The sequence below is a fragment of the Galleria mellonella genome, unplaced genomic scaffold (assembly GCF_026898425.1).
Source record: "Galleria mellonella isolate WM207_F2 unplaced genomic scaffold, CSIRO_AGI_GalMel_v1 utg96, whole genome shotgun sequence".
NCBI classification, from domain to species: domain Eukaryota; kingdom Metazoa; phylum Arthropoda; class Insecta; order Lepidoptera; family Pyralidae; genus Galleria; species Galleria mellonella.
This window is the reverse complement of record NW_026442179.1, coordinates 3,623,468-3,651,233: the sequence shown is the minus strand read 5'-3', so window position 1 is coordinate 3,651,233 and position 27,766 is coordinate 3,623,468. Positions and strand designations below refer to the sequence as shown.

Genomic DNA, 27,766 nt, shown 5'->3' with positions numbered 1-27,766 from the left:
TTGATCCACATTTTTCACTCTTCCTCACAATTTTTGACACATTATTGTTCGGAAGGGATTCGCTTAAATACATACATTCTATAATTTATTTATAAATATACTCGTAGATAAAATACAACGAACTGGCTTATCACAAAAACGATGTTTAGCAAGCAACTTTTAGATGGAGACGAGCAATATGTTTGGATTCAATTTTTAGCCGATTAAAAAGTAAAATCTTGGTAGCCTTCATCTACTTAACCCTACCACAGTCGACACCAAGGGGGGGACTGGTTCCTCACCAGTTGCAACGCCAATTCAGTTCCTGACCGTTGTGTTACAAGACAAACATACTCTTCGTTTTGATAGACGTTTTATTTGACATACAAAATGTGTGGGGAAATGGGCAAAGCTGTACTTCGAGCGCTGACTGGAGCCTTACTTTGTGGATTGGTTTCTGATGCAGCGTATTTACAAGTAAGTTTTAGATTAAAATAGTGCTTAGTATAATTATTTATATTTATAATAAGTTTACTATTGTAATCTTTTGGAGGAAACAATAAAGAGTATCTATCTATCTATCTAGTTTGCAAGCAAGGGGGCTGCTGGAGGAGATTGCTCTTAGCGATAAGGCCGCCCATTGTTTCCTTGGTTTATTCTTTTCATATAATTGTTTGTATTATTTTTTTGTAAAATGTTTACAAATGTATTTTTTTTGGAGGAAACAATAAAGAGTATCTATCTATCTATCTATCTATCTATCTATCTATCTTAGATATTGCAAATTTGATAGGATTATTAGTATAAAATTTTGTAGAATAATTTAACCTTTTCATCGTATGCTTTTTAATTTATATTATTAATTTTTTTTTATGCAGCTTGGAACTGCAAACAAGCTGACGGCTGTATTATTTTATAAAGCGTATTATTGATGCATAGGGTTTTATTTACAGTTTTTCTTATGATATTTTTTTATGGGTGAAAATGGTATGGTAACGGAAACTCCGCCTGCGCTAACGGGATACGCTGGCGGAGCACCAGTGAAGGGTGATAGATGAGAATGAAAACAGGCCAGTTAGCCTATCATGATAAATTCATCAGGAATTAACCATTATAGTTTCCAGAGGAAACCGCGAGGAGGTCGACCTGGTTTAGTATATTGATAGCAATGTGCTGTAAAAAAAAAATTCTCAGTCTCCATTACTAACAATCCATTTCTCCCCTCCTTGTGGTGTTTTGTGTTTTACTCCTTTAGTTCACCTTAAGATATCTTGGGAATGAGAAGGATTGGATGATTCGTTATCATTTTAATAAAATATATATTATTATAAAACTCATATTTATAATTAATATAATAGATGCGTTATAATAGAATTTTAAATATGTTAATAATATTTATGGATTTTACCAACTTTATGGTTATACAAAAATGCAGATGAATGCATTTCTTTCGAAGTTGTCTATAAATTATCACTTAAACATTAATATATATATATATATATATATATATATATATATATATATATAATAACAGTGCAAACAAAGGTATTATTTTTATTAATGTACATAAATGGAATTGTAACTCCGTCAACGCTTATTATCTTTGGCAAGTTACCAGAGATGGATGATATGCGATAATAAAGTCAGGTCAATTGGCCTATCGTTATGAATTTTCCAAATATTCCATCAAACGATAGTGCTTAAATAGGTCATGTCAAGGTCGACTGAATATTGCTAATACTGGTATTGCTAGCAATGGGGTCTGGTGTCCCCAAGGCATTTTTTGCTAGCCATCTATTCCCTCCCAATTTATTTAAACAAGAGTGTTTGAAACAACCAAACAATATTATGTTACAAAAAAAAAAGAATTTTAATGGTGGCAAAACTAGTTATTTTAATTTAAAAACCAAACAGCTGAACTGATTTTGATAAAATTTCTATAAGACAAATTTGAAAGTATATTCTTTCAGATAAATATGAACCGATAGTTAAAAGGATTTTTTAACTATCGGTTCATAAATGGCGGAGTTATGAGGTAAGAGACATAAAAAAAATACAAGCGAATTGAAAACGTCTTCCTCTTTTGAAGTCGGCTAAAAAAATATTATGGGGCCCTAATAGACCTGAGAACTGAGCGGACACAAGCGGGGCAAACAAATATCGTTCAGCAAACAACAGCGGTCGGAGTCAATAATACATTGTTTGTTGGGGTCGCAGCGTCCCATTTGTTTGGATGGATATGTTTTTGTGATATGTTAGGGTTGTACCCATCGTTATTCCACATGTTTTTTTGTTGATAAGCTGTCACTGTTACAGTCAGAACGAGGTTGAGGTTTTAAAAAGGGGCCCCGGTGATAAATAATATTTGTGTTTGGTAAATTTGTTTGATAAGTAATTTGGAAATGTGAAACGGTCGCGCGAAGCGGATGAAACGATATAAATAAATTTGTAAAGTTTAGATTGTTCGTTAATTAATTAATTACGCTAAAATGGCTGGACAGATATGAATAAAACTTGGCACATAGATAGACATTTGAGAACCTTATTAAATTTATTTATTTATTTACAAGAAACATGGCAAGTGTATAGATGTTAACAATAGGTATAAGTACTCATATTTCGCCATAATTAGGCCATAATTAACTTCTACTACTTGTCATTATAAATTGTTTTTTTCTTTCTCTTTCTCTTGTCTAGTTTTTGTTCTCTATATCTACATGTCTCGTTGTGTGTCTTTTTTCCTCAACCCAATGGTTGTCTGGAAGAGATTGCTTTAGCGATAAGACCGTCTTTTGTACTTCATATATATATATATATATATATATATATATATATATATATATATATATATATATATATATATATATATATATATATATATATATATATATATATATATATATATATATATATATATATATATATATATATATGTATTATTTTAAAGTGGCACTATAAAAAGTAAACAAATAAAATAAATAAATGGTCGTAATCTCAATTTACGCGATAAATAAAAACAACAACAATAAAAAGTTGATCTGTTTTCTGCAAAGTATTTAGACGGACTACATTAAACACACCAGAAACATGTTATTACAATCACAAAGTGGTTGCTTTGCGGTTCCCCAAAGCGTTTAGAATTAATATGCTAAACTGCAGACACACAATGCTGGCTAACTGCAGTCGGTTTACGGCAAGTCTATTTAATACTTTGACAGTAATATGTGAAAATATAGTGTATAAAATAGAAGTACTCCCACTTTTAGTGTAAAATTACTTCTTCTTATCTATAGCATGGATAGAGACTGAATAGTCTAAATACACTGTCTTTTACCGCACGCACGCACGCACGCATTTACAGCGTACAGAGGAATAACACCTAAGTCCTCAGGAATGGCAAAGCATGGGGGGTATTATGGGCGTAACAGTATACTCTGTTATGTCCATGGTACTGCTCATGTCTGTAGGCAACGGTTACCACTTTCTATTAGGTGGACCTTTAGCATTGAAAAATATAACTTCAAATTTGTAGTACAATAAATTTTCATGTATAGTTTTCGAAATTATGTATACGGTAAAACAACGTTCGCCGAGTCAGCTAGTATTTTTATAAATTTTGACATTTATAATATTGTGTAATATTGGCATTTAAAATGAATTGTAGCCAAGTTGGCGGGTAGAAATGAGATTATTAAGAATTTTTTAATGAATTGTGGTGGTTGCGGTGACAAGTTTCACGTTTCGTTGTGGTAAATAACATTAATTAAAAATAAGTACAAAGTTTTACTATCAAAATTTGTAATCTATATTTCAAGCTTTTGTTGCTAAATTTGGTATATGTATAACACTTCGATAATGCAGTAATAGAGGCGAGTGAAGTATTTCTGAGGATAACACTCGAAAGTGGATATTTAATGTACGTTATTTTTTTTTTATATATAATAATTGGAAAATATTTTTTTTTATACAACTTAGAATGGCAAACAAGCTGACGGCCCACCTGAAGGAAAGTGGTAACCGTCGCCTATAGACATGAGCAGTACCATGGACATAACAGAGTATACTGTTTCGAGTATTCGGGGGGTATCCCCCATGCGTTGCCATTCCTGAGGACTCAGGTGTTATTCCTCTGTACCCAGTAATTTCACGCCATATCTCACCCTTCAAACCGAAACACAGCCATGCAAACACAACTGCTTCATGGTTGAAACACGAATGGGACAGAGGTACCCAAGCAATCGACTTTACATATTTCAATTACATGAATAATTGGATTGATTTACGTATATTTTTCTCGAGAATAATCGACTAGTTAAGTCGTATTATTGTTGTAATTAAAATATAACGTGTAATTAGGAAATTTTTAATATATTATTTATTATGGAAAAAATTAAGATAAAAGTTATTACAACTATTTTGAAAATGCATAAATTATTTATTTATTTATTAACTTTTTATTGCACTATTTAAGGAATAATATATACTGCATATAATTCACAATTATATTATTTAGTTCTCCACTTTTGCAGTTGTTTATAAATAGCAGTTAATATGTAATTTATTCATATGTATATTAAAATGTGAAGCTTTTTGATTAATTTTTTAAATGCCATATGAATTTTTAAAATTTTTCACTGAAGTCATTTCAAATATTTGCACGTCAAATCCATCGATGCATAACATTCAATTAGGACACGTTATTAAAATTGTACCAACGAGCCAGCTTTTGTTTTTATATAAACAAGCATTACGCCAACGTACGAGCAAACAGGATATTTTCCTATCATGATTATAACAAAGTGGCCTATAATTTTCGGACTTTCCAATAGCAATTCATAATTCACAAAGGGTAAAGTTTTGATATAATTGGTGTTTAAACTAGAGTTATAGCAATAAAAGGGCCGGCGAGTCGCGACCTTAAAATATCTAGTAGCAATAACTCGGCCCCTCATAAGGGAACACTAACTTTTGCAATTTTCCTTTCTCCGAGTTTCCCTTGAGCCCTTCAAAGGCGAATTACTGTTGGTTAAATTTACTCTCATTTTCGTCGGAGGCCGTGAAAGCCTGTTTTTTAGTTTTATTTCTTTGATCAAGCTCCTCAAAGTGGAAATTGTTTGAAACTTGGTCGTGGCACCAAATTGGTATTCAGTAGTAATTTCACAAATTCTCACCTTGTGGACGGGTGCCCTTTTTTATTTAATACTCGCCGCCTTCGGGTTGTTTGCGCCGCGTTCCGCGCCCGATGCTCACAGGATGGCGCTTTAGAAAATTTGCACCGTTGTGCCAACTCGAACCAACGGATAGACTATAAATCAGTAAGAATTTTGATTGTTTTTTTTTTTTCTTCTTATACAGTATTTATTTTTATTTTTGTCGCTTATTAATAATTTATATAATCATCATCTTTCTATCCTTATCCCAATTTTTATAATTTATATATAATATATTAATTAAATAATTTATTTTTTAATTTTCTTAAAATTATAATTACTAAGATTCTAAATCAGAGCTAGTGTTTCAGATAATTTTGTTCTTTTGTTGTAAAACAATTTACAATTTAAGGATGCTAACTGAGGTCCTTTCCACAATGTAAATGACAAATTTTCGGACTTAAAGTCGACATTAAGTATTTTTATGATTATTAAATCGATAGAAGTAATTTTATTTATTAATGAATTCATCTCTATACCCTTTTTTTAGTAGTGTTATTAAAAAAAGGGTATAGAGATGATTTCTTCACCATCATCCATTGAGTCTGCTACAAAATATTCACTTAGGGTATTAACTGTCCACTGCTGAACATAGGCCTTCCTCTATTGCGGGACTTCGTCAGTAGTTGCCACGTTTAGCAAGCGCGTTGGCAAGCAGTTAGGCTTTGGTGATGTTTTAAGAGGGACTCTGCTCATCCTTCGACCATAAAGTTTCCTTAGTCGCCTCTTACGACACCCATGGGAAAGGAAGGGGTGGCTCATTCTATGCTGGGAATCACACGGCAGTATTAATTATACTCACTTTTTTTTATAAAGTATATAAGGAGTTACTTCTCAGGATTTTTATTTCTCATTAAATCAATCCGAGCTATTCATAAGTGGTCCACTTATTGGCTACTCAGCTTCCTGATCTTTCTTTATTTTTTCCCCACTTACAATTTCTAAGAACATTTCTGTGACTGTTTTTATATAGGTATAATTAATAATTAATGTGCTCTGATTTTTGGTACAAATAAATAAATAAAGATGGACGAAAAATAAAATAAACGTACAAAGGTGCCGTTTTTTAGAAATCAACGCTACGGTTCCGAGAACAGGGCATGTTTTTTTTTTCATTAGTCTCTAAAAGATAAAAGTACACTCCTCGTGTTTGGCAACTAATAAAAACTCCAAGGAACCTCTCCAGTTATTGAAACTTTTTTATTAAAACATCAACGTATTAAAAATACTTACCAACTATTGGAATTACAACAGGCAGAGTTGTTCAAGTTACTACAATGAACTAACAGGTGTAGACTACAATGAAATAATAAGTTATAGAAGTTTAAGTCTTTGTCAGAGAGGATTTTATTTATTATTTTATTTTATTTATTTTATTTACACTTTATTGCACCAAATAAAAAGAGAAATAACAAATACAGTAAATATTAATGAGAAGTGATACAAAAGGCGGCCTTATCGCTAAGCAATCTCTTCCAGACAACCTTTGGGTAGAGGACATTGAGAAAAAGACAAAGAGTAGGTATCTATTTATTTTTTCATTTTTCTTTTACTTATGCTTTTCTTTTTTTTTAACATAGTTTTTTATTTCGTGCGTGTGCTACAGTAATACAAAATTGTCACAACTCAGTTTATTGGTTTCCCCTTAAAAGAGCAAAACACTGATATTCTGTTGTGGCTCAAAGCCATGTATAATTGGAAAATTAATTACGGTTTGTAAGACCAATCATGCTTAGAGATTAAATAGATGTTGACATTTCGTAAGTATACTAATAAAATATATATTTGCAATATTAATGTGAGTGTTAGCAAACGATATGTACCTAAAATCTAGTAAATTCGAGATCAAAACTTGCACTTTCCGGACTGCGCAACGCCGGGCGGCCGTGACAGGCGCAGATCGTTGCCCCCTCTCACTGCGCGTGCGCACCCAACTGTTTCGTAACACCCACTGGACTTGTTTGAATCGAGTCGGTAATATAACTTTCGTGTATTTATGATCCACTTTATAATTTTTGAAAGATTTTAGGAATACTATTGGAGACTCCTTGTCCATTTTATATTTTTTATAAAAATATTAATAAAATAAAAAGAGAATTTCATATTAAAAATAAAATAAATTACTAAATTATATAATGATAAAGAGAAGAAGATGAAGAGACTCGCTGAAAATCGTAGTGAGTGACAAGAGCTCCACCGACAAGAGCGTAGCTCTTAAATAGGATAGATAATGATAAAAAGTATTAATATATAATATGGAATTTAATAAAAGGCTGTGTGGTCCCGGCATGGAATAAGCCACCCCTTCTTTTCCAATAGGTATTGTAAGAGGCGACTAATGGAGGGCGAAGGTTGGGCAGCAGCGTCCCTCTCAAAACATCTCCAAAACCTAACTGCGATTGTCAAATCGCCTGCCAAACGTGGCAAATACTGGCAACCCTCCACTAAGGGAGAGGCTTACATCTACTTATTTATTCTTTATTAGCGACCCGTTCCGGTTTCGCACAGATGGACATTTTTACGTTTTAAAAAGTGGCCATTAAGGCTGCACACGCGATGGAAGCTTAAAAATGGAGTAACTTTTCCCGTTTTCCCAACATTTCCCTTCACTGCTCTACTCCGATTGATCGTAGCGCGATGAAAAGTATTCTATAACCTGACCAGGAGTATGAAGAATAATTGTACCAAGTTTCGTTAAAATCCGTCGAGTAGTTTTTGTTTCTATAACAAACATACAGACAGACAGACAAAAATTTTACAGATTGCATTTTTGGCATCAGTATCGATCACTAATCACCCCTGATAGTTATTTTGAAAATATATTTCATGTACAGAATTAACCTCTCTACAGATTTATTATAAGTATAGATTGCACAATAAAATTTTGTACAAGTGACAAGCTTAATGCCATAATGCATTCTCTACCAGCTAACTATTAGGTAAAAACATAAATATATATGGTTATACTATAATATATGAAATATAATAATATATGAAATATAATAATATATAAAATATAAATGTATACATCAAAACGACGATAAGCATTATGAGATATAGTAACTATTGAGTAACTTGTAACCAGAGCTGGTTTTATCGACTCAACAAATAATTGAAATATCAAGCATTGAACAATTAATTGCTGACATAACATACGAGTACAACTATTATGTTATAAAAAAAAATAATAATAAACACGTAACTCGCATTGCTAGTTACATCGGCACCTACATATAAAACTGTTAAACTTTTATAGCAGTTTATTAAATTAATATTAAAATTTATTATAATAACTAAGAAAGTTATACATAATTATATAAGACTCTTATGTAAGTTAACAAAAAGTAGGTCAAGTTCGTGGTTTGTGTAACGAGCGGCCTTTAAGCAGAGCAACTTAGTATTGCATAGCGTGAAAGTTAGTTAGCATACGTTTAATTGTATATAATTATTTTAATTACAATATGAATGCATAATTTAATATTGTGTCCCTTAAAAAAAAACATAAGATTTCAGTGGGAGCATTTTGAAAGTAATACACGTTACGTGAAAGTAATACGGCGAAACAGTATACTCTGTTATGTCCATGGTACTGCTCATGTCTATAGGCGACGGTTATCACTTTCCATCAGGTGGGCCGTCAGCTTGTTTGCGATTCTAAGTTGTATAAAAAAAAAAAAATTTGTATGTTAGATTTTCATTATAATTTTATTATTATTAAAACAAATTTATTAAATAATAAGTAAATTAAATCTATACTGATATAATAAAGCGATAGAGTATGTTTCAACGTGCTAATCTATGGAAATACTAGTCTGCATTTGGTAGCTCTTTTATTTAGGAAGGTTATGTTAAACTATTTAATGTCACGATACGACCACAGGTGAAGCCACGGGAGATAGCTAGTAATACATAAATCTAGAATTACAGTTAAATTAATAGTATATAAGTAATAATAATATTAAAGGTTAATGACTCGAAATCATTAATTATTCAACACTGTAGAGCATTTTAATACATACAGTTGGCGAACATTCGATACACAGTATTAATGTAGGTATACGAATCATCATCATCATTTCAGCCGTTATCTGTCCACTGCTGGACAAAGGCCACCATAGATTGCCATAAGAAATAGTCCTTAGCCATCTGCATTTATTGACTTCCTGCAATGCATTTGAGGTCTATCTAGTGGATGGTCATCCTACACTGCATTTACGCCAATCAAGAATCTTTCTTCCCCATCGGTTGTCGGTTTTACTATACGTACGGTATACGTTTACATACTGCAAATAAGGATTTAAAATAATTTCATGTACTTTGTAAAAAAAAAGATTTTAATTTTTAAATGAATGTCGTTTTTGTTACAGCAATACGAGCCTTATGATGTCCAGTACCAACAAGCGCTGTACCGCAAACCGTTAAGAGAACACGAGAAGCCACAGGATCTCCGCAACGTGCCAGGAGTGCCCGGGGTGGATTATCCCATCTACCATCAGGTTCCTGACACCAGCTTCTCATGTGCTCACGTTCCCGTTCATCCAGGAATGTACGCTAATGTCGAGACTGGATGCCAGGTGAGTAATATAAAAACGAAAACAATTTTTTATACAATTTAAAATAGCAATCAAACTATGGACATGAACAGTATCGGGGACAACAGAGTATATTGTGTCACCTATGATACCCTTTCTCTGTTGCCATTTCTGAAAACAAAGGTTTTTTGCCTTTGTACTCTGAAATTTTACTGCTATATCCCCTTCAAACTTGGAGTAAAAAAGCTATCAATATACTTTGTCAGATCGACTTTAACGTGATCACGCTGAAAACCATCGTGCTGAATTCCAGGTGTATAACATCACGATGGGTTAACTGACCTGCCTTTTCATTCTGTCTGTCCTGACCTGTTTTCGCAGGCAGGGTATTAGTGAGGGATGATAGGTGAGAATGAAAGGGCAAGTCAGTTAGTCCATCGTGACGAATTCAACAATAAATTAGTCACGATAGTTTTCAAGGGGAACCACGTGGAGGTCGACCTGATAGAATATATTGATAGAAATGGGGTCTAACCTCCCCATTATTAACAATTTCTTTCCCCCCCAAGCTACTAGATTAGGTGTTGTACAATTTTAAAATAAATATTTAACAAAGAAAAGAATTATTTGCACATGTCCTATAAATAGTTTTAGGCGAGTGTTATCTGTCGCTTTGGTGAAAGAGAAAGCTGCCACTTGGGCATTGTTCCAGCGGCCCGAATAATCTTTACCTCTCTGGGGCTTTAACGCTAATGTACTCGTATTCGTAAATGCCAAGTTACTTATGTTGCTTACGCGGGGGTCAGGTTTACGTTTTTATTCTTTTGGCGAATTACGTATCGAATTGCGTAAATTACATATTTTTTTAGAGAATCCTCAAGTAATAATAATATAAATGTACCTTTTGACGTCTTATGAAATTTGATATACATGTATGTATGTACACTTTATTGCACCATTTATAAAATAGTAAACACATTTAACTGTAATAAGAAATGATACAAAAGGCGGCCTTATCGCTAAGCAATCTCTTTCAGACAACCTTTGGGTAGAGAACATTGAGAAAACAAAGAAAAATAAAGGGTAGGTGTATAGGGTACATGTATTATTATTAAGTATTTTCGTTGTTGGGCAGGGTGCGTCTTAGTACAAATAGTGTCCTGAAGACAATTGTCGGTAAAATGGACTGTCCTATCCTAAAATATTTGGTGGGACAGGTTATTAATGCAAGAGCGTCATGACCGCTCATTTATTAACATAAGTTAAGTAAATTTATAACTAACAATTTAGGCCTTATGTTGTCTAAATAAATAAATATTCTTATTATATGACGAAGAAAGATATTATCTCGATCAATAAACAAATCTCGATCTCGTGAACGAAGTCGCAGGTAAAAACTAGTTTAGTATATGTACTTACTCATCATTGCCGAGGCTTTTCATCCTTTTTTTTTAATACTTCAATTAAAGATCTCCTGTAACCTAAACTGTAATTACTCATCATTGCCGAGGCTTTTCATTCTTTTTTTTTAATACAACAATCAAAAGTCTCCTATAACCTAAAAGTCTCATACTTAAGGGGCTACACTTAGAGTAATTTGAACTCGGAAGGGGCGAAGCTGGTCCATTCAGGCTACACCTGTTTATCACAAACAATTTTATGTGAAATATTTTGAAATTTCTGTCTTAGAAGCAGTAAGAAAAAATGTTAACATTGTTGTGAACAATACATTTGGCTTTTTTAAGACAGTTAGAAAGACAAAAAACTGACTGCCTAGCTGATGGAATGTTGTAACCATCAGCTTTGGGGGGAAAGGGATTGTTAGTAATGGGGTCTAATAGCCCCATTACTGGCAATATACCCGCTCAGATTGACCTCCACGTGGTTTCCCCTGGAAACCATCATGTTTAATTCTTGTCGTATTCATCAGTGTGGGCCAACTAATCTGCATTCATTCTCATCTATCATCTTCCACTGGTGCCTCGTCGGTGTATACCAATAGCGCGGGCGGGGTTACCAATCCATTTTCACCCATTAAAAAAAAAACCATCAGCTTTAGATATAAACATTACCATGGATATCATAGAATACACTGTGATGCTAATGATACTCCTTATACTTTGTCATTCCTGAGAACTATAACGTTATGCCTCCGTACTTTGTAATTTCATTGCCATATCCACCCTTCAAATCAAAACACAGTCATGTAAGTACAGCAATGGACAGAAGTACAGTAAGGAACAGAGGCATCTATGCAGATGTTTAAGAACAAAGTCTCCCTCTGATACAGGTTCGCTAGTGCGGGGTTCAATGTACTCGCTGTTGTAAATTTTTTGTATTTAATAAATAAATAAATCAATAAAATATAAAAAAAAATGATGATTTGCTCATTACGATAAAACAAAATACTGAAAGAAACTAAAATGATTAATAGCCGAGCATTATTAAAAAGTCTACAATCGCTATCGTTGGCGCAGGAAAATGTTGGAAACCTTCCAATCTTTGCTCGGTTTAATATCAAAAGGTCCCAAATCATTGTGTACTGTTAATTACCCCAACTATCTAAGAAAACAGGCATTATTGCTACATAAACCGTATCTCCATCAGGCCAGATTGTTTCTGTAGTGTAAATATTATTACGAAACGACGTCGGGATCGTGACTCGTCGCTCGTGAATTTAATCTCTACCCTCATTCACAGATGGAATTATTCATTAACCGTGCAATAAGTAATACAGTTACTATAAACATTGGTAATGTTATAGTCACATTTTTTTAATGTTGGTAAATTGTTATGAATATTGATAATATGAGAATACAATTTCTGTCTAATTTCGGTAACCTTTTTCAACACATTACAAATTAAAATTTCAAAACATGGCTACAGAATTTTATAAGATAGACATGCTTTTGACTTCTCTTTTAAAGTATATTGAAGTTATATATATATATATATTATTTCATTACCAAACGTATTTAAATCAATTAATTAGGTAAACAGAGGATATAGTTGCTATAAACAGTGGTAATGTTATAGTCACATTTTTTGGAAGTTGGTAAACTATTATGAAGGTAATTATCAGATAATGCAATTTCTGTCTAATTTCGGTAACCTTTTTCAACATATCATTACAAATTAAAATTTCAAGAGATGGCTTTTGAGCGATAAGGTCAATTTCCTCATTTTTGATTATTTTTTGTAACTAAATTATATTAAATTAATTAATTATTGTAATCTTTTTCATTATGTTACAATAAAGAGTATTTATTTATCTATCTCAATTCGGTTGTATTTTTTATGCTTGTTAACTCATAACTCCGCCAGTTCTAAACTGATTTGGAAAATTATTTACTTATCTGAAAGAATATATTTAAAAAATTGATTCCACAGAAATTTTAACAAAATCAGTTCAAATTCAAATCACTGAGTTTTTAAATAAAAATAACTAATATTACCAAAATTTAAGTCTATTTTTTTTGTTGAACACAATCTTATTTATTACCAAGTCTTCAGGCAAGTTAATGTCCATAGAAAGTATTTAAAAAAATGCTTCTTTATATATTTTTAGAACATTTAGAACAGCTTTTCTGAGAATTCGGAAGTTTTCAACTTCGACGTACAATCACAAACCTTTCAGGTCTACCGAAGTTGGATTGGGGTAACATTTGCTGAATTTTGCCCATGACACATGTTTTGGTGTTATTTTATCATCGTAAAAAATATATAAAAATATAATTATTTTCAATAAAATTTTTTTATGCAATTTAGAATGGTAAATAAGCTGACGGCCCATCTGATGGAAAGTGGTAACCGTCGCCTATAGTCATGAGCAGTATCATGGACATAACAGAGTACACTGTTTCGTCCATGATACCCCCCCATGCGTTGCCATTCTTGAGGACTCAGGTGTTATTCCTCTGTACCCTGTAAGTTCACTGCCATATCTGACCCTTCAAATTTTAAATAACAAAAAATAGAATATACAGTAATACCCATGGCATACCTTATGCGCTACCATTTCTGAGGACTAGAGTGCTTCTATATCCTATAATTCTAATAGTATATCTCACCTTTCAAACCGAAACACAGCCATGCAACCATTGCTGCATCACGATAGAAACACGAGTGGCACTGATTTTTGTTCAATCTCTTTTTAGTAAAACTCAGAGTGTAGGAACCTTAGAACGATTTCCAATTAGTCTAATTTACAATAATAAAATAAGTACGTGTAGGTAAAAAAATAATCAATTCTAGTAGATAGCTTTTAATATGATAAGAAACAATTTCTAATTGTATTAAATGTTTTGTGTGAATTTGTGAAATATATGAGTTTCTTCTTGTTCAGCAAGCGGCTTTTGTGACATTATTTTTATAATTTATGTTCATTTCATAATACGATGAATTTAAATTAAATTAAAACAGGAATTTAACTTCATACTTTAACTAAATAACGATTTTTTTGTCATTTCGACAATTATATCGATTTTATCCGGAAGTCTTCTTTAGAGGGCATACAGCGTTTTGCGTCTTGCACTGCTACAATTGTCGGAAACGACAAACACAGTAAGTTCGTTAAATTCTCGTTGTGCATGCATATAGACTTTTGCAATGTTATACATTTGAGTAATATGTATTTTCTAACGTTGATTTATGTTACAATTACAAGAAAGCAATACTATCTGTTCATGACATAAAAACCTTTTTGCATTGTTTATAAAACTAATTATCCGGCTCGAAGGACCAAAATCGATATATAAATCGTAGTTTAAATTGCGAAGATAAATAAAACACTACAATGGAATTTTCTCATCTTATGTTGTTTTTTTTTTAATTTGTGTTTATAATTGTACTCCTTTAAAGCTTGAATAGTTTTATAAGCAATCCAAAAAAGTTTTATGTGGTGGACACTGTCTCCTACTGTAAATACAGATACTGGTAAAATTGTTTTTATACTGGTACTGTACTTATTGGTTATTTCAATACATCATTGCTATTATTATATGGTAAAATTGAGTCTACTTGAGTCGTTAAGGCGCCAAGGGATTACCCTTGGCGCCTTAACGACTTGATCAGTAATCATATTTGGTATATGTATACTGTTACGGATGGGGAAAAATAAATTATTTTTAATCCCAGTCAATGACCATATCTGAGTTAGAGAAAGCTGTAGATAAAAGCTAATTACGATTAATTTGTATAAAAAAGCCATCGAATCAGGCGTTAACTGACCACTGCTGAATATAGGCCTCCCCTTTGGGGATTTTACCAGTAGTTGCCACGTTTAGCAAGCGGATTGGCAACCGTAGTTAGGCTTTGGTGACGTTTTAAGAGGAACGCTGCTGCATCCCTGGACCATTAGAAGCCACAACAAAAATTAATAAGTACATAATTGTCGAGTTTACTCTTCAAGGCTCTTTGAGTTCCGCATACATACTGTGTACCGATGTAAATTGTTTGGACTATTACGTTTACTACATATTACGTTAACTGTTTAAAGTCCATTACTGTACTAACAGTATTATAAAACGTATAATTTCAAGCTGCACGCGTAATGTACCTATTTAAATTAGACTTAAGACTAAGTTGCTTATTACAATATAATATTAAAAGACAACTTACTAAGAGGTAATAAAGAAAATAAACAATCAAACTCAATTTCATAGTACTAATATTAGTAAGTGTTTAATAATATTACAAAAAAAAAAAAAATACAATTTTAAACGTAAAGTGGTAGATAGAAGAATATTCAGAAAGGAAACTATTTCAATAATAAATGTTTCATAAATCTATGGTTGTTATTTTCATCGATGTTTTATGTATCAGAAAAACATAATCTCGATGTTTCGGATGTCGGAATATCGGATAAAACACAACCAATATGCTACTTTGAGATAAGACACTTTCCATCTCGGTTGTAATATTGAAATTTAATTATTTGGCTATTATCACTGCATACAATATGAATGTACAATGAAAACAGGAATGAATATTTAGTAATTTAAAGTGTAAATATTTCCTGTATCCGTCCCGCATAATGCACCCCGAGGCGCATTAATTAATTATTTATATCAGTGTCACTCAACCGTTTAAATCAGCGGCCCGCAATCTTTTTCAAATTAATTTATTTAATTAATTAATTGTAACTCGTGACGTTGATCACTTGAAAAATGAATATTTTTCATACGATATTACAAACCTTGTCCTGAAAATTACAAATACATTACAACAAAAAAAAAAAAACAATAAAGTAAGCCAGATAGGTTCGTCCGGATCTGAAGTGATGCGATTACATATATATACCATATTTAGCAATTTATATTTATTTTCATCTATTACTTTATATTACTTACTTTATTGCTATATCATTAATTTTTATCTGGAACATAATTCGCGTAATGGAGATATGATTGATCGGAATAAAAATATAGCAAATGTCCTCCTTCGAAAGAAAGAGAGAAAGAAATATTTTTATTTACGTAGATTTAAGCATCCTCTTCCTTTTCCGTGGGTGTCGTAAGAGGCGACTAAGAAAGAGCGAGAAATGGGCAGCAGCGCCCATTTTAAAACATCTTTAGTTAGGGCTTAATTGTGGTTGCCAACTCGCCTTTCAAGCATGGCAAATACTGGCAAAAACCCCCAAGGGGGAGTTTTATGGTCAAGTGTGGACAGTTAAAGGCTGTTATGATGGTGGTCATGTAATTGTAATAGTAGTGAAAATTTAATACAATTATATAGTAATAAAATTATTAATACCGATAGCCACACCACTATAGTTAATTTTTGTGTTTTAATTTCCATGTGATAAACATTGGTGTGAGGTTACAGCTTTATTGTATCTTTGTTATTTTGTACCTTTTTCCCAATTAAATAAGGTTATTTATAGACTAATTAGAGGATGGAATGTTTTACGAATATTCTTTACTATACAAGAGACGTCCTGTGGGCGGAAACAAAATATTCCATTATAATTGTTTCATGTAATGTTGACTTGCTATGTTTAGATAGCGGTATATTATTTCTGTTTACTGTATATTTTAATATGTAAATTATTTGCTTATTATTTGTATATTACTACAGACTAGCTATGAATGTGACTTCTTTCATATGCGTAAGATTTAAATTTTTCCAATTTATGTATTCAATCATTTTTGAAACTGAAACTCAGCAAGGTTTATCACATTCATCCCCATCTATTTTTATATTGTTGAACATATTTTTATTATAAATAAATTAAAAATTTGCATAGGTAAAATTAAGGGCCACGTGTTGGTAACCACTGACATAAACCGTCATGCTTTGTTACAAAAAGGGCTCAGGATGAAACGCCGGGAGGCAGGCAATGTTAAAGCCGGTAATGTTCCTTTATTTAAAGGTTTCTTGTAATTACATTTGTCTTTGTGACGTCAACGACAAATTGCGTTTAGTAACATTGTGGATTATTTATTTTCTTAAGTTTTACACGGATGTTGATCTAGGTGATACTTATGTACTTAATAGGTTTTCTCTCAGTTACTTTTTTTTTTTGTATTTTTGCAATTTAAACAATTTTCAAATATAATTTAATTTTGGAACTACATTACGCAATTGTGATATTAATTTTGAATATTTTTTCCTTATTTTCCGTTGTAGTCTTATATTAATTTGGTGGTGGCTAAACCTGTTTTATTTACGGACTAAAAATCTGCTTTTCACGTAGTAAAGTGATTCCACGTTGTAAATTCAAATATTAATGTGTTTCCAAAAAAAATGTTTTTCGGTGTGTAAGTGTGCGTGTGTGTACGTGCGCGTGTATGCATGTGGTGTATGTGTGTGTGTGTGTGCGTCTTTTTATACCACGAAGGTGGCAAACAAGCATCCAGCTCGTCTGATGGTAAACAGTGACTGTAACCAATGGACGTTTGTGATACTAGGGATGTCACGTGCGCGTTGCCGATCCTGACTACGCGTGTGAGTGTATCTCTCTCTGCCTCTGTGTGTGTGAATATGCGTGTGTGTGTTTGTGTGTGTACAATTGTAGTTTTCTTTAAATTAAATTATGCACTTATATTAAATTATGTATTGTATATATTATATACATATACATAGTTATATTTTATAATAACAGCAAGCAGTAGATACCTAATAACAGATATTATTCAGCGGTATTGTGTTTGTTTTGTGTTTCATGAACTGTAATATCTTGATTCCGATATTCATTCCCCGTCTGTCACAATGACGGTCCGGTGGACTGTAATGAATAGGGAGACGCCTTAAATAGACCGGGTAGTGGAAGGAATACAAAAGATAAAAACGTAATTAAAGATTTTACAATGAATAATAAATGTTTTTTACGAATATTCTTTGTCACGAAATTTTGAAAATCGTTACGAAACTAATTTTCAGTCAACAAAGGAGTTAAGAGAAACGGGTTGATAATAAAAAAAAATTGATATTGTAGTTTTTTTTATTACGACTTCATCAGTAGGAAAACATAAAGACTATAAATGATAGAATTGTAAAACATAAGACAATAGAAAATCAGTAAAAAATATAAAAGGCGGATTATGATGGCCAGTAATACGCCACAGGAGTAAACCTTATCGTAGGAATGAGTAGATAATACGGATACCGATCCGATATCTATAGATTAGGTTCCTCTAGACCAGTGATTCTCAACCACTGTGCCGCGGCACTTTTGTGTGCCGTCAAATTTTAAAAGTGTGCCGCCAAATATTGGAAATATTTAAAATTTTTGTCATAAACTATTTATGCAGTGTGTTGTAGTAAGTAAATAATTTTTATCTTTTTCTTTGTGTGCCGCCAAATTTTGAAATCGTTAAATATGTGCCGCAACAAAAAAAAAGTTGATATATAGACATTTATGGCAGAAAAAAGATCACCACCCATTTTGATGTCGTCCACATCGGTGGAATAACAGACTTTTAACATATTCTTTACTGAATTAGATAGATACCTAGATAAACTTTTTATAGATAAACTAGTAGAACTAGTATATACATATTGTAACTAATATATATATATATATATATATATATATATATATATATATATATATATATATATATATATATATATATCAATCAATCAATCAATCAATCATCTTTATTCATATACATCTGTTACAGATACTTATGATACGTCAGTCTATAATTATAATAATAACTATAGAAAATAATATTGATTTAAGAAAAAATGCAACAATTACATTTACAATACAATTCATATATATATATATATATATATATATATATATATATATATATATATATATATATATATATATATATATATATATATATATATATATATATATATATATATATATATATAGTACCCACCTCTATATTTTTTTTTTATGGGTGAAAATGGTATGGTATGGTATGGTATATACGCTTGCGGAGCACCAGTGAAGGGTGATAGATGAGAATGAAAACAGGCCAGTTAGCCTATCATGATGAATTCATCAGGAATTAACCATGATAGTTTCCAGGGAGAACCGCGATGAGGTCGACCTGGTTGGGTATATTGCTGGCAATGGGATTCTCAGTCTCCATTGCTAACAATCCCTTTCCCCCCTCCCCATCTCTATATTGATTGTCAAATGTTTTGTCAATATCAGTTCATAAATGTCGCTACAATTGCTTAAAATAGCTCTGGTTTTACCAGAGAGAGGCTTTGTATAAAAGTCGTCAGTTTGAGTTCCGCTGTTCCATCCGTATTTCAGCCACGAAGAAGCTGTGTTTGCATGTATTTCGTTTTGAAAGGTGGGATATGGCAGTGAAATTATAGAGTATGGTTCCTCCTCCATCCTCAGGAATAGTAATGCATGAGGAGTATCATGAGCATCACAGTATACTCTCTGTGATGTTCAGGATCCTGTTCATGTATGTTTATAGGCAAGGGTTACCACTTCCCATCAGGTGGGCTGTCAGCTCGTTCGTTAGCCATTTTAAAGTCGATTGCTTAGGTACCTCTGTCCCATTCGTGTTTCTACCGTGTCGTATTTGTATGGCTTTGTTTCGGTTTGAAGAGTGGGATATGGCGTGAATTTACAGTGTACATAGTGGGAATAACATCTGAGTCCTCAGGAATGGCAACGCATAGGGGGTATCATGGGCGAAACAGTAAACTCTGTTATGTCCATGGTACTGCTCATGTCTATAGGCGACGGTTACCACTTTCCATCAGGTGGGCCGTCAGCTTGTTTGCCATTCTAAGTTGTATAAAAAAATGGCTATTAAACATTTAGATAAATTGAACAGCAATTTCTTTTAGAAGTCGCCTACAAATATACTTACTGTGAATTTATTTTTACAATAATACCTATGTACTAAACGATAAGTATCAATATCTATATTATATTTTCCGACCCAATGATCTTACGATTTACCATTAGAATGGTCGTGCTTTGATGTTTATACAAGTTCTAATTCAGTGGTAGCTATTTGACTATAGTTGACCTACTGATTAAGTGGGTCAGAATGTGTGAAACCAATCGAAAAAGACCAGGGAAATAAGGTAATAATAATAATAATAACGGCCGACTGTGCTTCTGCCGGGGGTTAGTTTGCCATCTCCTCTCCTTAAGAGGGGGGAATGTGAATTTTGTAGAAATTTAAAAAAAAAATAGTAATAATAATTTATTTTAAAATAAATGTTACATTTTAAATATAGGTAAAACTCTGCTCCCTAAATAGGTAAATCCTGTACTTTAGGATAAGCAGTGCTCTTCCCTATACGGCATAATGACACAAAATTATATATAAAAAAAAAGAAACAATACAAGTTAAGGTAAGTAAGAAACAATACAGTAATAATTTAATTTGCCCAAATAACATTCTGTAAATGAAATCTTGACTGTGTAATTTATGAATGTATGGAATAAGCGAACTGCGATCGAAATCACATTTCTAAATAGGCTTGAAAATATTGCTACTGTTAATTCATTATCATTTGATGAAATAATTTTTTTTAGTACAGTAATATCACAGGTGACAATACGAAAAGCTGTGATTTCCTCTTGCAAGGATCTAATGTTACTCTCGATATTATTTGCTATTGAAGTATGATTTATGATTTTATGTTCAGTGTGATAAAGACTCTATTCGCTAACTCTTTACGGCTTAGTCATTTGTTATTTGCTGGGATTTTATTTGGCTATTAATTCAATGTAGCTGATAATTTCTAATATATCCAAACGCAGTCACTATCTGCGATTTAGTGTTATTTTGTAGCGGTCTTCGAAACGCGACGTAGCACGTGTGATGTATGTTATTGAGTAGCAGCTGCTATTTTACATATTACCTGTGAAATATACCAAACCTAATCCCAAATAACTTGCAATCAATGGACTTTGAATTCAGAAATAATCATATTCCAACGGAATTATTATGACCCACCAATTTTCCCCAAATTGAATAAGTTTGGGGATATTGTCGTTCCGGGCAGCGTGCATTGTGACTTATTCGTGTCGTAGGGGCTTATTACACTATCCAATCATAATCTTGACCAACCTATTAATTTATGAAGATATTAATGCAGATATTTTTATTAGTGAAAAGGCTTACTACATTTTGTGCAGCTTAAAAAATAATCTAAAGAGATTCTCTCTTCGGTTTTAAATTGTATTAATGATTTAAAGTTTACCAGAGGGAGACTTTGTACAAAAATTGTTTGCTTGGGCATCTCTGTTCCATTCGTTTTTCTACTGTGAAGCAGTTGTATTTGCATGGCTGCGTTTTGGTTTGAAGGATGGGACATGGCAGTGAATTTACGGGGCACAGAAGAATAACACCTGAGTCCTCAGGAATGGCAACGCATGGGGGGTATCATGGGTGAAACAGTATACTCTGTTATGCATACTTTAAATTTAGTTTAATTGAACGGTTGTGTTTTATAATACCCTTACTAATATTATAAATGTAAAAAAGACATTATTTGTTTGTTACTTCTCAATACCTTAACAGCTTAAACAATCACTATAAAATTTGGTATACACATACTATAAGGATATAGGCTACTGTTGTTCTTGGCCAGTAAATATATTTTATTTACTTAACTTTTTAGTGCATCAGAAACAAAAATATACAATGACAAATAAACAATTCAAGTGATATACAGTAACATAAATTACAGATTAAAATATATAATATGTATATATGTATATAATATATACATATATATCCAAAGAATGTGGACGAAGACGCGAGTGAAAGCTTATAAGTCTAAATTTGTAACTGTATTCAAAATTTTTATTTGGCAAGACTATTTGTGTGAATGAATGAATAAACTTCTAATAATCCGGCGCTGATGGATGCAAAGTTATCAATACGATCGTGTTATATTTTCTTGGAATTATTGGTAATTTGACTTGAGGATATTTTTATAGAGAGAGAGAAAAAAGTAAGAAAATTTTGGTTAATATTAGAAAATTGGTAGAAAAGTAATCACAAAGTTGAAATTTTACGGGACACGTTCTTTGGAAATATCTTATTTATAGAATACTTGGAGAGATTGTTAGTTTGTGTTTGTTTAATGGTTTACTTGTCAATACACTTGCTCACGAGTAAGATGGGGAAATCAGTTACCAATGCGTTTCCTATTTGGAACGATTTTTTTTTGTAATTAAATCACATATAGACTTTAAATTACATAGTGATGCCCTGACTCCATTTAGAATAGCACCTATTTGGAATTTTTTTATTGTTTTTTTTCATGTAACTTCGAATGGCAAACAAGCTGACAGCCTACCTGATGATAAGTGGTAACCGTCACTTATAGACACGAGCAGTACCATGGACATGACAGAGTATACTGTTTCGCCCATGATCCCCCCCATGCTTTGTCATTCCTGAGGACTCAGGTGTTGTTCCTCTGTAACCTGTAAATTTACGCCATATCCCACCCTTCAAACCGAAACACAGCCATGCAAACACAACTGCTTTACGGTATGAAACAAGAATGGGACAGAAGTACCCAAGTAAACGATTTTTGTACAAAGTCTCCCTCTGGTATGTATAATCGAAAATCTAGATAATCGATTCCAAAATTAAATCAAACAATAATTAAAGTAAAAAAAAATATGTAAAGGGTTTTACATGTGTCATTTAAACGTAATTAAAGCCGTGTAGAATACGTCCGGATAATCGAAAATTCGAATAATCGATGTTCAGGTAATCGAGATTTTACTGTACTTGGAAATGCGTGTTTATGCTTATAAATCTACGAAATCTATTTAGATTCTGTAAGTAGATTTGGTTCACAATACGTAAAAAAATACTCTTTAAAGAAATTGACAGCATTCTACGTGGCAAAATTACACGTAATAATGAACCTACGCGTAAGTTTTTTTAATGGGGAAAAATTAATGAATGCGCTATCAGTATATGCTAACTGGACACCATTAATGGATGTTGGAGTTGAGGATGAAGCAGGCCAGTTAGCTCATTGTGATGAATTCATTAAGAATTCTTTCACCACGATCTTTTCCAGAGCGAACAGCATGTAAGTTTTAGTGCATGAAATCGGGGCACCAGTGAGTGGTGATAGGTGAGGATGAAATCAGGTCAGTTAGTTTATTGTAACGGATTCTGCAAGAACAAGTATTAATCATAATGGTTTCCAGGTGGAACCGCGTGGATGTCGATCTGACAGGGTATATTGTTAGCAATGGGGATTAATGTTCCCGTCACTAACAATCCTTATCCCCCATCATATGGAGATCGACTTGATAGGGTACCTATGTTACTAGCAATCTTTTCATTCCTTCGACGTGGGAGTAAACTTAATCATTTGTGACATACACTAAAGAAAAACATTATATACTTTAGTACTATTTTCCTGTGATCTCATTTTTTCTGTTACATGTGTGCTGTTAAGTATGTGTATGTATATATGTATATACATATGTTTGTATATGATAATATTTATATAATAGTGTGCCACCTACCCTTTGTCTTTTCCTCCATGTCCTCTACCCAAAGGTTGTCTGGAAGAGATTGCTTAGCGATAAGGCCTCCTTTTGTATCACTTCTCATTAATATTTACTGTATATGTTATTTCTCTTTTTACTTGAAGTCATAAATTAATAAATATATAGCTGAATTGAGAACTTCTCTCTTAATTACTTTGCACCTGCACTTTTGTTACTTAACAAACTGTAAATTACCTATTTAGCTCCAAATTGTAGAATGCCATTTAAAATTTCTATGCGAGACGTGGAATGTTCATTAATTTTCTCTTAAAAACAAACAAACAAGAAAATGAACGGGCAAGTAATTAACGGTTCGAAGCAATACTGTTTAATTAACTTTCAAACGACCTTATCGCCTGGCTAGTCTTTCTAGTGCTTTCTTGCATTTCTTAGTTGTAAAGAATTTTTAATTATTCATGCCTTGTATAAACTTATTTCATTATAAATCATTAGTTTTGCGGTCGCTCGGACGGTGTCTCTTTTGCATATTTATATTAATGATTACCAATGAGTGAGTGGGTGTGATAAGAAATATAATAATTGGAAAAAATGTTTTTATTTATTTAATTTATTTATTTATTCTTTATAGACCATATTAAAAAAAAATTGGTACAAAAGGCGGACTTGTTGTCCCCGTCAACATTTGGCAAAACCGAAATGTAGTTATATTGGGAAAAATTGGAAATATATTTGGATTTTTTTTTTGTGTAATATAATTTAATTTAATTTTTTATTAACAAAATTTCTGTTCTAATAATATTTTAAATATTTTATAGTACAAGTACATTCTTAGTTTCTTTGCTGAAAATGTTCCATTTATATTGTGGGGGATTTCTTTACAAAAAAAAACGTTAACCTTTCCGACGTCACCCTGTATATCACCCTTAGCTGCGTCACTCGAAGTTTGATAGACAGTCATTGTGAAACTTTCAACACATTCTCAAAAGTCCCATATTTGCAGCGAATAAGTACATTGTTAGCGCAATTTCTGGTGGCGTGCCAAGACTCGGTTGCACCTTGGCTGGGCGACGTGTTATTAAATCGATAATATATTTGAGTACGTCGTGGAAAATGAAAAATGTCCGTTGGAAAAATTACTATAGAGAATCGGCGGATTGTTCTCTTTGAATATTATTAAAATAGTAGCTGTCTCACGCGGCGTTGCTTGCATTTTTGTATATCATCATTAATATAGATAGATAGATACTCTTTATTGTTTCCTCCAAAAGATTACAATAGTAAACTTATTATAAATATAAACAATTACAAGAAATAATCACAATGAAAAAACAATGGGCGACCTTATCGCTAAGAGCGATCTCTTCCAGGCAACCTTTGGATGGAGAGGAGAGATAAACAATTTGGTGGGAGGCACGATGAAAATCAGCTATTAACTGTCCACTGCTGAACATAGGCCTTTCTGGTAAGAAGGGGTTTGACAGTAGTTACCACGCTTGGAAGGTGGGTTGGCAGCTGCAGTTTTTTTTAATGGGTGATAAAGGAATGGTAACTCCGCCTGTGCTATTGGTGGTTTGCTATTCTAAGCTGTATAAAAAAAAATCCCTTTCCCCTACTGGTTAGGTTTTGGTAATGTTTTAAAAGGGACGCTGCTGATCATCTCTCGACCGTTAAGTTCCCTCAGTCGCTTCTTACGACATGAGAAAGGAAGGGGTGCTTCATTCTAAGCCTGGATTCTATGTCAGGTGTTTTATATACGAACTAGCTGACCCGGTAAACTTCGTTCCGCCTAACTGCGCGCGGTACTGGACAATACTTGGGCATTGCAAGATTACTTTATTTTTCTAAAATAAAAGAATTTTTCTAAAATAAACGTAGCCTAAGTTATTCCTTATTACATCAGCTACCTACCAATAAAAGTCCCGTCAAAATTGGTCCAGCCATTTCAGAGATTAGCCAGAACAAACAGACAAAACTTGTAAAAAATGTTATTTTGGTGTATGCACCGTATATATATTCATATGCATGTAGTAAAAAAACGGTTATTTCAATATTACAAACGGACACTCCAATTTTATTTATATGTGTAGATAATAAATAAATATTGTTTGTTCACAGGCGTACCACGTCTGCCACGATGGTCGCGAGGGTCATCAGGGTGCGTCGTTCCTGTGCACCAACGGGACACTATTCGATCAGACCAAGTTCGCCTGCGATTGGTGGTACAACGTGGATTGTTCTCAAGCTGTCCAGCATTACAAGTGAGTGTTTGGAGAGAACAGAATAATCCACTTTTTTTTCTTGTTACCTTTGTCCACTTCTTTTTTCTTTTTTATTTAAGAGCTGCGCTCTTGTCGGTGGAGCTCTTGCCACTCACTACGATTTTCAGCGAGTCTCTTCACCTCTTGATATATATATATATATATACACATATATATCTTTCTTTTAGGATTGGGAGAGAATGCTTTCAGTATTAAATCCGCCTTGTACACATAATGAATAAATAAATGAAATATATCTTTTGTTATTATAAGGCTATTGTATTTAACCTGTTATGGACTGTTTCAGGTTAAACGCCGATCCGTTGAAAAACCCATACGTGCCAAAACCGAAGCCCGAGGAACAAGAATACGCGCAAGGAATATACTATAAGAATGTATAGACTCACTCCATATTAATGTATCCTATTAATGATATTTTAAACCTTACATGAGTTGAAATAAAGTCGCGTCGAAGAATACGCGAAAATATATTTTAGGAACCTGTAGAAGTTCATTCCATAATTATCATAATTATCATTACAGCCACCTATCATTCATTACTGAATTTAGGTCTCTTTCATATTTCGTCACAAAGTAGAATCCTGCGCCACTTAATAAATAGCAAATCGATTTTTTAATATTTATTTATTTTTTAATTAAAAAGATTTACGTCTCATTCACATTGCATTATAGGATTAAATAGATTTTTTGGTAATTAAAAAAAAATGAAGGATATTAAATTAGCTTTATTTATTATTTTATTTAATTTTTTTTTATTATAACTCATTCCAATAACTTTTTTGTAGCACGTTTGCTGATTTTACACTATTATACTGATTATCTATTTAGTTTTAGTGTTTATTGTGATAATTTTTTTAATTATAATGCGTTTTTATAAAAACTATATATTTTTTATTGCGTTCCGTATAACGCAGCATTGCATTGTATAATAGATTAACAACAATATTTCAATGTCTAAGCACAGTGTAAGGATAACCAGTAGACAATCTTTTGCTATGGTCCGGACGATTATTTAACTATACGCATTTCTTTATTTAGACGTCTTCGTCGGATCAAAGAGTTATTTATACTGTGACGTAACAATATATAATATATAATACACACCTGCAATGCCGCTGGTGTTGTGGGTGATCATGGGCGGCGGTAGTCACTTACCATCAGGTGAGCCGCATGCTCGTTTGCCCCCTGTGTTGTAAAAAAATATATATATATGTTTAAGATATATTTATTATTATTTTTTTTCTGTCTATAAAATACTTGTGTATCTCACTTACATGCGATTGTTAATAAGTTGTATGATACACGATATAAGTATTTTCAATAGACTTCAAAACAGGTGGAGGTTTACAATCCAGTTATTTATTTTTATATTTGTTATCTTGTGTTTCTGTCATTTAGGTATAAATTGTTTTGACAAATTCTTTTTTTTTTTTATCTGAAAGGATCCAATTTAAGATTAATATCGTAGATATATTATTAAAATCATATCAGTAATTTACTTTTTATATTGTAATTATGTATGATAATGATCAAAATGATTGAATTTGGTTTTTTAACATATTTCAAAAAGAAGGAAGTTCTTTGTTTGTTTTTATGTTTGTTACGTGATAAAAATGTTTGGCGGACGTAGTACTATATAGCATTCACCAGTCAATCTTTGGCAAAATAGAAATGCAATTTTGAGGTATATATATATATATATATATATATATATATATATATATATATATATATATATATATATATATATATATATATATATATATATATATATATATATATATATATATATATATATATTCTCTTGCATTATATCCTTTCAACTAAACTTCA

At 32.4% G+C, this 27,766-nt stretch overlaps 1 protein-coding gene across 1 annotated transcript; it reads left to right on the top strand.

Annotated features, from left to right (window-relative positions):
* Positions 1–283: 283 nt before the first annotated feature.
* On the top strand, positions 284–27,614 carry LOC113523573 (U-scoloptoxin(01)-Cw1a-like). Its single transcript, XM_026909565.3, has 4 exons — positions 284–456; positions 9,557–9,763; positions 25,770–25,912; positions 26,220–27,614. Exons 1-4 carry the CDS (start codon positions 370–372, stop codon positions 26,311–26,313), a joined length of 531 nt encoding a protein of 176 aa, XP_026765366.1. The 5' UTR covers positions 284–369; the 3' UTR covers positions 26,314–27,614.
* Positions 27,615–27,766: the final 152 nt, after the last annotated feature.